The sequence below is a fragment of the Aptenodytes forsteri genome, unplaced genomic scaffold (genome assembly GCF_000699145.1).
Source record: "Aptenodytes forsteri isolate BGI_AS27 unplaced genomic scaffold, ASM69914v1 Scaffold119, whole genome shotgun sequence".
Taxonomy (NCBI): domain Eukaryota; kingdom Metazoa; phylum Chordata; class Aves; order Sphenisciformes; family Spheniscidae; genus Aptenodytes; species Aptenodytes forsteri.
In genome coordinates, this window is record NW_008796165.1 from 9,752,666 (window position 1) to 9,770,751 (window position 18,086).

Consider the following 18,086-nt stretch of genomic DNA (forward strand, 5'->3'; position numbering starts at 1 on the left):
ATAAGATGTGTAAAAAAATACTTTTAAAAAGTCATAGTTTTCACCAGAAGCTACCAATAATGTATATTATTTTGAAAAAGTTGGATACCCTGCAAACATCCTTCCTATATCCACCTTAACAGAAAGCTGTTGATCCAAACTTTAATTCACAATATCATTCCTTGGAGTTTTACTAAATGCAGTAATGTTCCTGTATGTTTCAGCATAGATCAGAACTTAGTTTCCTAGGTCACCTTAAAGATAAAATCCAAGCTGCTAGCTTTTCAAGCAGTATTTGTGTTTTAACAATGCATTTCTGCACACCCATTTTACTTTGAAGGAATATTTCCATCTTACAAAAGAGTAGCATGTTTTATTCCTGGGCACATCTGTTTCCTACTCTTAAAGTACACACTTCATCTGCACTAAAAGTGTTATCAACTAAATTTATGAAACACTTAGGCACACTAAGTATCTATGTAAATCTCTACTCAGCCTTTAACAGGAAAGGGTAGGAGAAGAATGCATCGTGAGAAACAGTGAAGGGTCTGAGTGGCAAAGTAACTGATAATCTCAAATGTCAGTCTTACATGAAATAAGAACTGACATTTTCTCGTTTGTAAGTGATTAAAAGAAGGCAAGATTAATTTAAAAAAAAATTTTATTATACAAAAGATGATCCAAACCCAGAAGAACTCTTCTACAGTTCTACGAGTTTTGTTTTGTGACTTGTACTTCCACATGCTTTTCCAAAAAGCCAAGATAAAAAGGCTCATTAGTCCCACTTTCTTCTTACCAAGAGCATTGGAAAAAAAACCCGTAGCTGAATCAAAATCTGTTATTTATTCTTTGTATTCCAAGAATTGCTGAAGTCTTTTCTTGTGTTCTGTAGACACTTGCACTGCACTAAAAACAACAAATGTAGAACGTAAGATTTTACATTAAATGTAATACACCACAAAAATAAAGCCTCATGCCAAAATTAAGTATACACTGAAATCAACAATTACACTGAAGCTAAATTTTAGAAAACCCAGCTGTATGGAAAAACCTACGTTCCAAGAAAAAGACAAAAAAGTATATTAACCCTTAAAACTGTCAACTCTTAACCTCAACAGCTTCCACTACTAAAAGACACTTGTCCCAAGAAACCTAGCCTATTTCCTTACCTTTAGACACACACAAGCAATTGTTTAACTCGCAAGAATGATTTAGGTAAGAAAGAATCTCTTAAAATGATCTCTCCTGTATATCTAGCACTTCCAAACTGAGTAACATTTCATCCCCACAGGGAGAGATGGGCAGATACTGCAGGAAGTTTCAGTCCCACATATTCAGAGGCCGAGTATGAAAGTCTGCCTGCTGCGACAGTAGCCAAGAGAGCACCATCAGACAACCAAGCAGAAAGGGAATTTGATTATCTGGACTTTTCATAGGATTCTCAGGATTCTCTCCCTACAGAACAGACAATTGTCTCTAGTTGATTTAATAAATCTTAGCTGTTGAAAAGAGAGTAAATGAGTGGTATTCCTGGACTGCTTCGAAAGAGTTCATGTAAAGTCACTAAGAAAAATTGCCCAGAAATCTAGGAATAATAAGTTTCTAAGGGGGACCATATATCTACACAAGAATTTTTTAAGCTTCCCCAAATCAAAAAATACTAAAATACCATGTCAGAATAATGACCTGAAGGGATTTTTGCCCAAACTTCCCTTTTCACAGGTCCTACAATAACATTAATTAAAACTAAATTTAGCAAGCAAGCAATCATGACAAAGTTCTTACTTTAAGTGTTCTCCAAAGACAGTAGTTATCCGGTATAGTGCTGTTTTCAGAGATGCTCTAAGTGCAAATCGTAGCGTTTTGTAGGATGTGTCCACCAGACTTCCTGAAATCCTGGCGGGCTTGCTAGAAACATGAGGCAGTTTGAAATGTCTGTCTACAACCTGATTGAAAAAAACATAAATGAACTTGTTTCATCTGTTCAATTATTTCATAATGTAACTAGCAACATGTTTATGTAAAATAAAGCAAAAAGAAAGTGCAAGTTCAGAAATTCCACCAAGACACACAAAAATGTATTGGAGACTGAGCCTGACCTTGCATTTCCTGGCCATCAACATGAACACAGAACCAAGTTCTGTGAAATAAGATTCTCTGTTAATAAGTCTTAAATGCTAAGCACAGCACACGCTGCAGTGGAAATACAATTCTGTCCTGTACTATGACTTGTTTCTTTCAGAAACAAGGGTATTAGCGGGTTTTTTTTTCCCCCTGGTGCCTGTTCTTGGAATAGATGACTTGCACTGAAGAACTTTAATAACCTCTAAATTCTTTCCAAGAATCTCCATTAAGGCAGTGTAAAATGATTACGTCAATAGGACACACATAGCCTTGGAAACAAATCTGGATTTTTTTAAAATACACATTACACAAACATCAGTAATTTGAGAGTAATGTCTTAGTATTAGTGGAGAAACACCACACAGATCTTATCTCCTGTGATTTGCAATGTCTCCAAGTGCTCCAGGTTGCACGAGGAATTGTGTACCGCCAAATAAAGATGAAGTCCTAACTATGCATAAAATATAGTATTATAATTGTTGCATCCCTGAAATAAGGTCTTTAACTGAGCACATAGTACCTTTTTTTTTAAATCAAAACATTCCATTAAAAACATGCTTTCTACTTCTACATTTTAAAAACCTCTAACAAGCTTTTTATTCAGCTGTTTCATAATGCACATAGTGGCAACTAGCTGTTTCGTTTAGATTAACTGCAGAAGAGAAGCCATTTACAGTAGTAACAACTTGAATGTTATGACTGGTCAGCAATGTCAAAATATAGAATTAACAAAACTCCTTCTCTTCTCCTAAACTCGTTCTGCAGTAAGGAAAAGTTAATGGTTTTTACCTCTTGAAGAGTCAGTAAAGTATTCAGAATAGCTGGCAGTGTAGTTTGGACAACTCCAAACTGGTCTTCAGTAAAGGAGGCTGCTACCAAATGAGACAGACCTTTAAGAAAAAAAGTTTGCTATAATTACTGAATTCTCAACTTCTGAAACATTAACAAAGAACGTGGTTTTGCCTGAAGATTCTACTAGTGTGGTGGAATTCTTCAGGGCTTACTGCAGCCAGATGACAGTTACCTCAGCTTTGGCTTGCTTCAGGACTAAACCAGTCACTGGTTTGACAGGTGTACAATAGTTTGAGGTTGATGATAATGCAAGAGAGATTATATATAAAATAAATTTTAAAAAAGCATTGGCTCCCTCTTTCCACTGCTCTGGAGCTGTACCCGACAACACCCAAGAGACAGGACCTATTTCACAATTCTTCCAGCCATACACAAACATTTCCAGATCACTTAACTTTCTTTGTTCAGCTTGTATGAGGAAAACTCTCTACTACTTTGAGGGAAACCTTGATTTAGCTTTAAACCCCTTCTCAGTTTACTTGTTTATCGTATTTTAAAAAATTACAGCCTAGCCCTCTGCCCTTAGTTAAAACACAAATGGTATCTTCTGCTTTTCTGCAAACTGTATATGTGATTCCCATCTCCTGGCTCTATACATCCCAACTCATCACCTTCAATCTGACACTGCCTGGCATATCTGCCCATAAAACACATAATCTAGGAAAAAAGATCACCTTTTGCACAGACAAATCTAATAAAAGATTCTATCAATACCAGTATTTGCTCATGACTTTGAAACAAACAAGAAAATCCCGTAGTGCAACCACATACTGTCATTGTTCTTTTAATTCTCTGCAGACCATCTTTTTCCATTTATTTGTTGTTACTACCTCAGTGCCTCCCTCCCTCAACTCTCCATGATTAACAGAGAGACTCAGAGCCTTTAGTCAGAAAAGCTGTTGTAAAGAGACATCATAAATCTGTTACTGAAAAAAAAAAAGTAAAAGTGATACATAGGTTCATGTGGGAGAGAAGCCACAGAATCAAGTTTAGGAATCTCTACCAAACATCTGCAGAACATAAACTAAGAGATCTCACATGGGATCTCAGAACTAACCAGTGAATTAGACCTTTATTCATGTTGGTATCTGAAATGCAGTTGTTTTTTTGTCAAAATAGATTCAAAGATTTTTCTTCCGTTACATTTATAAAGCACAGAGCCCCAGAAACCTGGAATCGGATCCTTTTAGTGGTAGTTTTATGAGCCAGAGTGGATCACCTGGGAATAGAAACTGCTTACCTTCCAAAGCCCAGATGTGCATTTGGGCATCAGAGAAGACAGCTTGGATGGAGGCTTCTGGGTGCTGAGAAGAAATCAAAGCATTCTGAGTGCACTTTATAAATATATCACCAAAATTGCAGGTTTCAATTAAGGTATTACACATTTGACACGGTCATGTCCCTCCCCTCAGAGAAGACCTGCGAGGCTGACAGATCTCAGGGAATAATCAGAAAAATCTGATCTTTTAAGAAGCTAAAATTCTTTCTGTACAGGAGCTGCCCACAAAGCTATAGCTACTGTTGGGATTTCCAGAAAATAAAGTATATTAGCTAACTAGTTTTCAAGGGCTAGATGGGCAATACAATTCCCCCAGGCCTATTTCACGATCTTGCTTGCTCAGTCTCTGCTCCAGTCTATAACTGATCAGAAAACACTGCCGTACATGTAAGCATAAACCATTATCAGATACACAGAAAAGATCTGCATAAAAATATGATCTCTACTTGCGGGAAACATTTAAATCCCTGAAAAACAAAGACCTAAAGTAGGGGGGGGATGCTTCTGTAAAACTTAACTGAGTTGTTGTTCAATTACGTTAAGGGAAATACCCAATTGTTTTTCTGTGTAAATACTATGCAAATTTAGTTTAAGTGTTCAAGTTCACCTGAAAAGTAGTAGTAACATTAGCACCAATATTTCATAAGGAGAAATTCCCAACATTCTAGCTACCACCTCTCCCACAAAAGAAAACTGTAAAGAATTCATTTGGTACACTGACCTAACAAAAGGTAGCTAACTGAATTTTAACATCAACTAGAAGCCGTGTCATCTTACAATTAGTATACAGAGACAGTTGCATTTAAGTTCTTAGTTGTGTTTTACTAGTACGTGATGCTTTAAGCAAAATGCAGTTTATAATCAGACGAGTTTAAACAAGTATTATTATTCTTTTTTATGCAGGTACGGGATACTCCTGCTATGAAAGTCACGGTAAATACGAAGTTGTACTTACAGAAACCCTTAGATTAAAAGAAAGGTTTTAGAACCATTACTGAATGCAAAAGGTACATAGTGCCACAGCAGAACCCATATGCTCATGCATTTCTAGTCCATGCTGCTCAGTCACAAAACAGAAGATCATGATTACCTTGCTGAAGAAATACATTATCAGCACGCGTTTTGACAAAAAGTTTTTTATCTGGAAAGAAGCAAAAGATTAAATACAATCTGTATTTATCTGAAGGTATGCACAGTTGGCCCTCTTCAACCCTTCTCACAGTATAAAGGGAATAGGGGGTGGGGGGGAAGGATTTTTGTTATGTAAGCTAATTGGAGAAGGAAGTATTCATTAACAGAAAAGGAAAGTTCTTTCAGAAGAGAGAACACCTAAGCTGCACTGGCTGTAACCTATCTGTACTGCAACTTTTACTCTACCTGTTCTTGCTTGTTCTGAAGCCATGTGTAAATAAAGCTTGGTTGTACCGCCTCACTGCCAACTCTTGCAGCAGAGAGCACTGGGAAGGATTCGTGGTGGGAACCATTCATTTGCAGATCTATAAGAGAATACAGTATCTTCAGAAAAACTGGTTGCTGTCACTTTAATCCTCAAGATACAGATCTCTATCAACATGCCTACTACACTTATGACTACAAGGCTAAAACCAGTGCTGTGGAAAAATCTCTACCTGAACCCGACGTCCACAGCTTTGGTCCCCTTCTCATAACATGACGACTTTGGACTGATCCATGCCAAGGAGAGTTTACATCCAGAATTCCCATCTTGCAGTTTAAAGCAGGTGAGCTGAAAGGCGAACCAACATCAGACCCAGGCGATGTCTTTAAAGGCATTAGGGATGATTTAACCAGTGAAGACATGGAGGCTCTGGGAACGATATTAGACCTCTGTGACTGGAAAGACATGTCTTCTGTCACAACAGCTCCTAATGACAAAGAACATGCTGCATGAAGAAAAACAGACTGGCACATATGAAATATATATATGAAATATATATATGAAATAACTGGCACATTTGTTATTTGATTGCTATTTCAACAACCTCTCTATCATTAGAGCTTTTATTAAAGGACATTGTTTCCACTGTAGTTTTGTGAAGAAGTACACGTCCACATGAGCATGAAGTGTTTTAAAAGTTCATCAGTTTAAGAACAGCAAGTGATGAGAAGGATCCTTGTGGATTTATTTATTTTTCTCCATTTGCTAGCTAGCATTACTATGCCCTGGTATATATCTACATAAAGTGTGCTTTTAGGATTAAGTACTAGAAAAAAGGCTACCTATAGAAGAATGGCAATTCTTTCTGATTCTGCTTGGTATGTAAGAAAAGACATGTCAGTCACAAAATCCAAGGAACAGCAGTACTAGAAGAAATTCGCCTCTGACATACCAACAGTCCCCTGCTGTTCCCAGGGCACTTGTAGCCTAGGCACTGACTGCTAAGGGATTCAATTACCTGGCACCCCTCGTGCTAACACAGCTCTGCTGCCAGGAATGATGTCTGGCATGTAAAACACCCGAAATGCTTGCAGGCTGCGCACAGCTCAAGAGTCAGACTGGCTTTTCTTATTCTACAGTGATATTAGTGAATCACACAAACATATTCCAAGTCCTCACAACAACAAAACAAAAACTAATTTTACCATCTTAAACTAATCATAAGAGCAGCTATGCAAATTACAAACCATCTCTTGGCAAGACTTAAGCTCTCCCTGTAGTAGGTTCAACCACTTACAAAAACTGTAATAATTCGACTTTCTTAATTCACGCAAGTGTGGAAAAAATACTGCATTGAACATAACATCATGCAAAGTAAGCAAACACTAAACATGATCTTTCCAAGTTTTCTAGTTATTTTGGGATTATTTCAACAAGAATACCTAAAGTGAAACCGGGGGAGAGACTTTTTTTGTTTGCATTTGTTTGCAGAAAACCCTGTGACTCATTTTCCTCATACAACTTCATTGAGACTAATGTACCTATGTAATCTATTGGTACTTTCATGCGTTACAAACTATTATGAGTGTTTCCTCACGTACCTGGAGTCTGTGGAGATACTTTCAGCTCTCCTGCTGGCTGCTTTGCTCTCCCATTTGCTGCTGCAGCTTCCTGCTGTGTGATCAGCCTCTGGGTCAGATCACTCAGAAGACTCAAACACTCCCTTGATATTGCAGTCCAGTTGTGCGGGTGCCCACCTAGCAGTACGCACACAAAAAGGAAATGCAGTAGGTATGTTTAACCCAGATGCTCATCCTTGTATCTATTCTGACAGTGCCCATGTGCTCTCAGCATAAGCTTCAAAGATTATAGTACCACTCCATTTCTAGAAAGACACAGTGCGCTTTTCCTGTGACAGTTTATGTGTACGAGGAGGAAGATGAAAACACAGACAGACTCTATCCTCCTGTCAATGGATAACTCTAAAAAGCCTTTAGTGAAACCCGCTAAGCAAGCAGGAAAAACAGGCAGTTCGGCCCATCAGATCTGAAATCACTAAACAACTAAAATGAACAAATATCAATGGTGACGGTAAACAGTTTTGAAGTAGTACAAACACTAGAATTCCTGATGAGGCGTAACAAAAAGTTCCTGAAGGCTTTTAAGCAGTTTTAATTGACCTTCTCTGCTGTATCTTTGTATATAGCAAGAGGCTTGAATACTAATTGAAACTGTAGCCATTGTTTGCTTTCACAACTCTAGTGGTGACTCACTATTTATGCTTGGTTTCACCTCACTCACATGGCAACATTAGGCTTTCATACCCGTCTGTTAGATTATTCAGTTTGGACTATTTGACTGGTGGTGTCAAGAGGACCCTGCTTTCAATACCCTAAGACCTGTGTTTCCTCATGGTTGTCATTTAAATCAAACAACAGGCACCAGAATGTGTTAAGTTTAGTAGATGAAACAATATGAATACAGATAATTAAGCATCCTGTTGGAAAAGGCATCATAGGGATACTTTTACTTATGAGGCCTTCTGGCTTACATAGCATGCGTCACAGCATTAAACAACTTCTAAAGGCATTTGACTAACGCTTTGAAAAGAAAAAGAATCAATATGAAATAGTTTTTATAATTACCTGGCTGACTAAGGCTAAAGACTTCCTGTCGTCGAACAGGAGAATATTGGGAAAGTAACATCAAGTCTTGTAAGGCTAAAAACTACAAAGAAAGGAAAATGTTTTAGTGCATGCAAAGTCCAATGTATTTCCTTAAAAAATGTAGTTATCCATACAAAAGCAATCCCTAACAAAGAATGAGTTCACACAGACCAAAACCAGCCATGTAACAGAAAAAGAAAGAAGGCAAAGGACTGCACAAATCCCTAGAACCATTCTGGATAGGGCTGCTGAGTTAGTAAGAGCTTCAGAGAACTTTACTGGTAAGTCATTTCTTTGGAGTTAAAGAAGATCTAACACCATTTTTTTTATCTTAACAGCTAACAGCTCAGACAGAAAGAACCTAAGATGCAAAAAAAGTTTAAGGAAAGAACTGTTTTTGCAAGCCAGAGCTTAACTACACAGTATGCCATACAGTACTGGACCTAACACTGCTTTTTCATGTGATTAAGTAGTTAATGTGGCAAACCAAGAATAACCAGTTTTTTCCCACTATGCAAGACACAATTATAAGTTACACACTTTAGTAACAGCCAAGATTATAAATTAGACTTCCTCTACCTTTAACTGTGCTGTGCTCGACTCTTCCCCACCCATCCTTTGATAGTGCAGCGAAGCTTAAAAAAGGATTAAAAGTTTTGCAGCCTATTATATCTCCAGTCTTATCAGAGATCTGCGTAATCAGTAAATGTGGATTTTGCACATGCAGGAGAATATTCTTATCTTCATTTACATAATACTTCTTACATGAGGTCTCCAATTTTTAAGTATTATCACCAGTAAATCCCATTAATGATTACCATACTCAGACCAAAATTACCCTCCTTTACTCACAGATTTTAAGTAGCTTTTTAGTATTGTCTTTTTAAAAAAAGAAACCCAACTTCCAACATAAATATGGAAATAATTTTTTAATTTCAAGAGAGAACACACACATAAGAACTCAAATATAAGCAGCAGGGGTAAAGAATTAAGAGCGTACAAAGAGATAAAACACCTGTTTCTGTGACAAAGACTCAAAGTTGAAAGAGTTAAAAAACCTGACTGTCGCTAACCTTCTGTTTTAACATCAGTACGCACTAGCATACTTATGCTGCAGACAAATAGACCTTACCTTTAACTGAGTCTGTCTTCAGCTCTAAGTAACACAGTGTGGGGAGCACCAGCAGATGTCACTACTAAACAAATTTTCACCATTAGGTGTAACTGCCTTCTTGAGTGTTCTGAGGCAGCTTTTTAAAGAGCTAGCACCTCTCTTAAATAACTGTGACCTAGAAGGTCCGATTGCATGCTTTGAGAAACACCTCCTCAGCACACACCTAGCTGGGAAGATGGTGGGAATTCAATTACCTTTATAATGAGGGGAGGGTTGCTGTTTAAGATTTTAGGCAGGCACTGGTCTGTCTCCTCAGCAAAAGTTGGCTGGACAGGAAAATGATGTGTCTAAATATAAACATCAGAAGTTGTGTTACACCACTTGCTTCAACTTACTGTAAACTAGCCTGAAATTTCTAACATAGGAACAAGAAGACTTTACTCTTTATGTTTAAAATTGAGAAATCTTAGAAAATCCAGATATCTTTATCTTCAAATACCTTCCATGTACCCATATAATTCGTAGCTGGGGGCATCATATCATTATGAAAAGAAATTCCTCTAACCACATACCCGGGAAAAACTAGTGACACCATATTCAGAAACAAGACTGAAATCTGAACTGTAATGCCCATCTTTAACAGTGTAACCACTCTGGTGAAGAACTCAGGGTTCTTTTACCAAATAACAAAAGATTTTTTTAATTCTTCTCTTGCACTGTTTCACTGGTAAACTAATGAATTCTTATTTTTATCATCATGATATTCATATTCTGTGTTTTAATAGAATTTCTGTTCTTGTGGCTGCAAAATTTAAAACGTAAATAGCAGTGCTAAAATTGTATCAAACATTGCATCTTTTTAACACTACTTAACATGGACCAGTTTGGGCACAAATTACCTGTCAGTTTTGTGTTACTGCACTCATTTTACATTTCATAGCTTTATTCTCCGTTTCCAACTGCAAAATTGAAATTTGAGGTAGCAATTGCTTTCAAAGTGTTAAAAAGGTGACTTCATGTGGATTAAGTTTACAATTTCTTTCCTGACTTTTCAGTTAACAGTATGCAAATATTTACAAACAGCTCTGGAAGTTTTTTAGCTCATTTAAAAAAAAAGCCATGTGGATAAACAAATCTTTTGTTCAACAGTCAAAAGGGCAAGGTCCATTTTATACCTTCACAGCTGGATGGTTTTTTTGTTTTCCACCATTTTATAAGCAATAGAATAATTAGACATTGACACATAGTGTTCACTGGTGTTTCAACTATTGTCTTTTGAAATAGGTTGTTCACACCTCAGAGCTGTTGTTGGAGCCATCTACAGATTCTGACACATCATTACATCAGTCATGCCTGACTCATTGTTAATCTTTTCTCCATGCAGACACAACTAGACCTTTTTAATTAAAGCTAACACTCCAACAAGCACTGTATGCCATTTCATCCCATAAGAGTGTTTTGCCAGGATTTAAACCTCGCTTTTTTTTTTCCTACTAATCTGCAGTCTAGTAATGTTTTCAAAAAACAAACAAAAAAATCAAGTTAGATGAACAATTTTTTTCCTCTGTATTTTTACAAGGAAAAATCTGGATTTGTCAACAAAGACCAAGTCTTCTCCAATTCTCTGTTGGCAAGACTTTTTTCCTCTCATGGTCTCACATTTATTCTAATATGATTAATTACATATTAAACGGTCTTTTTTTAGCCATATTAAATTGCAACTTTATGATTGAATGAAAAAGCACACGTGTCTTAATTCCCAAGATTGCTTGAAGTCTATTTTAATACTGCAGCCTGAATTAGATTAACATGTCTCCGCTTTGGAGAACTGTGTACTTTGATAGTTCGCTTAAATTTGAGATTTCTAGAGCTTAGCTCACAGAAAAATTGACAGCATTTTGCTCTCTTTCCTATTGTAAAATTGGATTGAGTGCTATGCAGTTTCTGGATATTATCTTCCCACATAACCTGTAGCTGTTTGTCACAAGTCTTCAGCTAGTCTCACACTCAGATACAAAATCATTGCATGGAAAGACAGGCAGAGACCAAGCTAGTAAGCTCTGCCAGACACATATGGGCCCTATGCTGGCTCATCTGTCTTTACACCTAAAGAGGACAAAGAACACGGTGTAGACTCCGTGAGGCACAAAGTGGTTCTTTGATAGGGTGGCCCCAACAGCATCTGCACGGATTTAGCATCAAATAGGAACAGGAGAAGGGGGACACGAAAACAGAAGTAGAGGAGTAAGAAAAGGAGGTGGAAACAACAAAGCATTAATTTTGTAAGCAGCACAGGCTTGTCTTGCTATAAGGAGAGAAAGGGAAGGTCAGTTAACGCCCAGGCCTCTCTTCGCTGTTCAGTTATCAGATATTATCTATAGTGCATGCTTTGGAAATTCAAAAATTCATAATAAGTTATTTCCTAGTAAAACTGCTTTTGAAAAGAAAGTATTATCTGTGAAACACTGATGCACAAAAAAACCTTTAGCACTGTCACTAAGTACTAACCTCAGTAGCATAAATTTTGAAGAGTAACCATGCAATGTACCAGGTAATCAGAAGAAATACGCCACATAACCAGGCATGGTAAAACAAGGAGAGATCCAATAAGCCAGTCAGAGTGTCAAGAGGATGCAATTTACTGCAGGTAAAACAACCAAGACGATATAAGTATTTTTATTATGGAAGATGTCTATAGTAAGCTGTTACAGTAGCAATAATTGCAAGAATAAAGTTGCATTTTTTTGCAAAAACAGTTTCTTAAAGATGTTTGAGATACCATTTCTTTAATTTTTCAGTAAATGTGATTTAATGAAGTTAAGAAAAATTAATGAAATCAAGGAAAAAAGAAATATTTACAAAATATTATACAAAAATATATACATATTATACAATATATATACAATATATATACAAAAAAGAAATTATTACAGTTTTAGTCAATTAAGGTATTAAGACTTCAGCTTCCCTATTTTAAAACAAATGGTAGCCATGTAAAAATGAAGATGAGCCCCCCCAAAACACAAAAAAGCAGATAAAACACATTTATGAGATTAGGAGAGGTTTGCCTTTCTAATATTTTAGAGACTTACAGAGATGAAGGAAACTAAAGAGGATTTCTTAATGACTATCGACAAGATGGTTCCCACAAGGGGATGTTGGCTCCTTTTGGATCCATTTCAGAACTACCTAATGCTCCCCATGTTCTGTGTGGGGAAGCAAGGAACTCAGTCCTGCTACACACAAAGAACCAGTTGCTAAGCGGGACTTCTTCAGCAAAGGGAGCTGTCAGCAATATTCTCCTGCATGTTTTCAGCCCCATGTACTACCTACCTGTCTATATGAAGATCCATCGTGGTACTTATCCATGCCTTTGGGATATAACCTAGGGGATCAAAAAGAAACACTGAAACAAATATGACACTGCAACACGCATACACAATAGGCCAAAAAGAAGACAAAAGTAGAATGCGTGTATAGGCAAGAGACTGGTCTTGTAACATGTGTGCACCAGGAAACAATCTGCCTTTGGGGTTTTTTTGGTTTGGGTTTTTTTTTTTTTTTTAAGAAATAGAAAAAAGAGAATGAAAAAAGGCTTCAGGCCAGCAACTATACATTGAGAGATGTAGACCTTATCTCTTATTGCTAGCTTCTCAGCACTGAGTTATTTGTGTTTCTTCACTAACAAGAGGGTTAATAGTAATTTAATATTAATTTTCACTACAGCTCAGGCAGCAAAGTGCTTTTAGAGACTTAATGGAAACTGATATAGAACCATCATACTTCTAATTTATCCCCTAATGTAAATAAAGTGGAAATAATTCTAGCATATTTTGACATCATTTATGAGGACAATTACAACCATAACAAAAAAAATCCTGATTTTTAGAAAGTCCAGTGCAATCATCTTCATCAGCACCGATTTTTTTACCATAGCTTTAAAGACCAAACTTCATTTTCATATGGGAGGGAGCAATACTGCCTTTGTCTCCTCAGCTTCCTCCAAATAACAGAGGGCACCTGAGAATAAAGCCAAAGTGCTAATTTTTATTTAAAAAATAGTGAAAATATAGCAATATTACATATAGTGAAGTCATGCCCACTGCTGGTATGTCAGGTTCAGTTCTGTGACGCTACATTTCCAATACCAGGCAATGGAAGGAACAGTCCAAGGCATGGAGATTTATCCATAATAAAAAAATATTTGGGAATATTTAAAGAAAAAAGGGAATATAAACTACAGACTAAACCAATTTTTTTTTAATTGCATTTTTGTGTTTTCAGATTTATAAGCTTTTTTGCCACAAATTAGAATGGGTATGTGAACAGTGGCACAGAGCATCAGGTTCTAAAATGTACACTTGTTTTGGTACAGTGACCAAACACAGACTTCAGGTTAGAAAACTATTGTTCCCCACTCCCTTCTCCTTAGAATAACTGTCATCATCTTATAATGTTATCAGCTAGACAATAAATTCTTATAGAAGTTGTTAATCTCTTTGGAGAAGAGACATTTCTCATATGCTAAACAAGCTACTGTGAGGCTGTAGGAATTGCCATATGAATATTGGCGTACAAACCCTGTGCCTTTTCTTACTGTTTTAGAGAGGTGTTAGATCTCTTTAAACAAGTCTATGTGCCTTCAGCAAGTTACCTGGAAGGCTGAAAAATAGTGTAACAGGCCTGACTGATTAAAGACAAAGTTTTCAAAATACAGGAATAAAAAAAAAAAAAAAAGAAAGAAAATTTCAAGAACCCTTACCAAAAAAGTAATATGCAACACAGAAGTTTCTAACAAAATACAGCGATTCCACACAACCGTGTTTAACAAGGAGAGGCAGAGATCTTCTGAAACGTAAGTACTTGTATTGCTAAAAACAAACAAAAAAAATAGTTTAGTATTTTGCATTCAGAACAAATCAATGAAATGGTAAAAAAAATAAAAAAAGGACAAGGTACTTGAAAACCTGAAGTCTAGATGAATTTTATTAGTTTAAGGCAATTCCAGGTGTTACAACTACTATTTATTGTCCCGATCTCTTTCTGCCATTTTATAATCATCTCTAGTTCTCGTCCCTTTTCCTACTCGTAGCAGTATGAAAATGGAGGATGGGGTAAATTGACTCTATAAACAGGGGAACAAACTAGAAGAACACTGTCTAATGCAAAATAAACAAAAAACCCAAAGAAGGCATATTTAATCTACTAGATTTCATTTAGAAGTGTTCCATTAAAATATAGGGAAAATTCAGACAAGCATGAGTTGCAGAGTCAGTAATCCTCCAAGCAGCAAAACCAGTTTAACACTGACACCTTTCTCCATACAAAGAAATTATGTGTCTTTCCAAACAACTAAAGCAACCCGTCTGACACTATATGCAAATGAAACCAAAGTGATTTAATATTTTACTTGCCTAAGTTGCATTAAAAAAAAAGACAATTAACAATATTCAAATAATAGAATTTTAAAAAATACTACAACTATAGCATTGCCAAAATGATGCTTGGTTTGCTGATAAACTGAATGGTCATGACTTAAATGTTTTCTACTAATACAAACAACTTTGTTTAAAGATACCTTTTGCCAAATTGGTTGGACTTTGTAAATCTGGGAATCATGCAAAGTCAATAGCTGCTATGAGGCTACAGCAACAGAAGAAATATTTTTAAGATGATGTTTCACAAGCCACTCCTCACCATTTTGCACTGGTACAGATTTCTGTAGAACTGCTAGAGCCCCCTCCAAAGGAATTAATGGAATTTCAGTTTCCATAGCACTACACACATGAACAAGCTTTGGATGTTGAGCTTTAAGCAAGATTTAATGTGCTATTGAGACTTTAAGTGAGCTGGAACCCAGTTACAACTGATAATATGCTGCTTTTTTTTTTTTACTCTCAAGATTTTCAGCTTTCCCTTGTTGTCAGTTCCAGAAGTTAATATTCAGTTTGTGTATATTGTCTCTTTCCTGTAGTTCACCTTCTGCAATGGTCCACCTCAGACAGCTTTTAACAGGCATCAGAGGGGTGTAAATTTTATAGTCACAGTATCCCAGATTTCTGTGTTCATTTGAAAGGAGTTGAGCAGGAAGGAGGAAGATGAACACTACCAGCATTTAAAGCTAACTGAGTGTATGCTTTATTAGTAAAAGCATGCCAACAGACATCTTCTACTGCCATATTAAAAAATATAAATGAACAAGGCTTTTTTGATGACTGTTTTACTTAGACGTGTCTTCTGCAAAGGTATTTAAACCTCTTACCTGTATGATTGGAAATGGCAAATAATTCATATTGTTAATAAGATACAAGAGACTATAACTGTATCCCATGAAAGCTCCAGAAAGTAGAAAAAAGAGGTGATACTCATTTAGGCACATCTGAGGAACAGCATCATCTAGGCTAAAACAGAAAACTTAGAATAAATTCTGAGTTAAAAAAAAAAAAAGTCATTCTAGCCTTAGGAAGTTCAAATCAGAAGTTTGATTTTACTTTCCTGATCTGTAAATATGATGATATCTCAGTAATTTTTTTCTAAAGTAGGAATCCCACCACCTGTTTTTGTAATTTATGCATGAGGATGCTTCCAGTATTTATGAAGTATGTCACATTAACCAGAAGACCAAGACTTAGTTCAAGTGACAACCAATTTGTCATCATTCAACTTTCCATTAAGAATCCTGGCAATTTAGTTTTTCTGGCCCAGTTATTTCTCTGTGCATTTTAACATTTACAAAGGAGGGTATTTCCTATCCTTTATTAAAGGATATCAACGTATAATTGCTTATTTTTGATAGTACTCGAATTTTAGTTTTTCGTTTGAAAGAAGCCATCAGTAAATACATTTTACAATGAAGTTCTTTGCATAATTTATCTTTAAGACACACAAATAATTACCTTTCCGAAGGCGTGCAGGGCACAGCAAGAAACTGGAACTTCCCTTTTGTCATAACTGCAGCGCACCAGGCAACCAACATTCCCATTATGGCATGAACAACCGAATGGATAACTTGCTGAGGGTGAATAATTTTTCCGATCAGTGCTATTCGAGAGCACGGTATGGATGGCACAACTGTAAATAAAAGCCAAAAGTGAATTTTCATTTCTTACTAATAAAACCCTTCATTAAAAAAAAAAGAAAAAAAACCATTGTCATCAAAGAACTTTTCACAGTTGGAATCAGTCACTAAATGAAAGAAATCAATGAAGCGGCTTAGCTAAGAGGGTCTCAGCCATGAGGTAAGCAGGAATCTGGGATGATTTACTTAAAAATAAGTAAACTTTGCATATTGTCTATATTAACGTAAAAGGAAATCTACCAACGTTAAGTACATCAAATGTAAATACAAATCTCTTTAAATGGTCATCCTATTTAGTTGGGGTATCACAGACAGTTCAGCAATTTACATAACCCACCTGCATAAAATTCAGCGTTGAAGATGCTTATGACTAGTATCACCACAGACATAAGGAGGATACAAAAGATGACGTAGGAAGTATATAAATCATTGAAAGAATCTAAAGTAAAAAAAATATATATAATCGCTCAGAAGATTGCAGTAACACAACAGTGACACATTAAGTAACAGAAGAGAACACTTAAGCAGTTAGCAATAATCCACTAAGTGCATAAAGGGGAGTAATATTCAATGGACTCTATAATCTCGTACCAGATCTGCCCACCAGCTGCACGACACTTCTGCATAAAAGCATATTTACATTTCACAGAAACTATTTTACACCCTTATAACTGGTTTCTCACAAGTGAGCACTTGGAAAACAACTCAGAAAAAAAAAAAATATCTTTCAAGGTGAATTAAGCTCAAGTAACACAGCTTCCCTTCACTTAATAAAAGCCGCAATCATACAGCCACACTTAAAAGGTAAGAAATTTCTTACGGAGTAAATTGCTTTTGATTCGTTCTTTTGGGCTTTTGTATTTTCAAAGGGGGAAAGAAATCAAGTCTCTCTGCCTGGAGCAGCTAAGCGATCACAGCTTCCATCTAAACATCTCTCAATATTCTGTGTGTGCACCCGAGGGAAAGTTTTCTCGCCATGCAGAGCGGCTATTTCAGGAATTTCGCTTGTGATTCAATGCACCAAAGTTAGAGGAAACTTAAGCTCTTTATGCAAACAGCAGCTGCACAGGGCGGAAAGGGGAAGTGTGTCTGAGTACTTAGAACGGACAACTAAGTCGCTTAAACTAACTTTTTCTCTGACCTTGCAACAGTTATTTCTGCCTAGGGAGGATTATGGCTATTATGGTTATAAGTAACACAGAAACTTACATTTCAAAGCCTAAAGACCATTCAGAAACACACAAAGTAGAAACGTAACACAATGCCACAGTCAGTTCCCGTTATCTGAGACTGAGCCCAAAACAACAGATAGGGGGAAAAAACCGCAAATACAAACATGTGACTGAAAATACAAAAACATCAAAGGGCACCTTGTCAAGTATTGCAGCAGAAACGGTTTTATTTTACAAACACATTTAAAATACTAGCATCGGGTCGCTTCACGTAACAAAGCGCTCAAACAACCCCCGCTATGAGCACAAGCGGCTCCGAACGGCAAACGAAAGCCCGCATCGACGCACTCTGTGCTCTGACACAGGCACGCGTTTTCTTCTCTTCCAAGAGCCCCTCAGCAGGCGGTTCCCGGGCTGCTTCCCCCC

General features: G+C 36.7%; 1 protein-coding gene across 1 annotated transcript in view; it reads right to left on the reverse strand.

Moving 5' to 3' along the window:
- Positions 1-801: 801 nt before the first annotated feature.
- Positions 802-18,086, reverse strand: part of NDC1 (NDC1 transmembrane nucleoporin) — an 18,187-nt gene continuing 902 nt past the window's right edge. Inside the window, exons 2-17 of the mRNA XM_009287388.2 lie at positions 16,826-16,927; positions 16,307-16,481; positions 15,673-15,811; positions 14,173-14,281; positions 12,744-12,795; positions 11,919-12,051; positions 9,665-9,757; positions 8,276-8,357; positions 7,232-7,387; positions 5,863-6,117; positions 5,612-5,730; positions 5,325-5,375; positions 4,196-4,259; positions 2,893-2,993; positions 1,765-1,925; positions 802-885 (exon numbers count right to left, since the gene is read on the reverse strand). Of these exons, the coding sequence (XP_009285663.2) occupies positions 822-885; positions 1,765-1,925; positions 2,893-2,993; positions 4,196-4,259; positions 5,325-5,375; positions 5,612-5,730; positions 5,863-6,117; positions 7,232-7,387; positions 8,276-8,357; positions 9,665-9,757; positions 11,919-12,051; positions 12,744-12,795; positions 14,173-14,281; positions 15,673-15,811; positions 16,307-16,481; positions 16,826-16,927 (1,856 nt within the window). The 3' untranslated portion in view covers positions 802-821. The remainder of the gene's footprint in view (positions 886-1,764; positions 1,926-2,892; positions 2,994-4,195; positions 4,260-5,324; positions 5,376-5,611; positions 5,731-5,862; positions 6,118-7,231; positions 7,388-8,275; positions 8,358-9,664; positions 9,758-11,918; positions 12,052-12,743; positions 12,796-14,172; positions 14,282-15,672; positions 15,812-16,306; positions 16,482-16,825; positions 16,928-18,086) is intronic.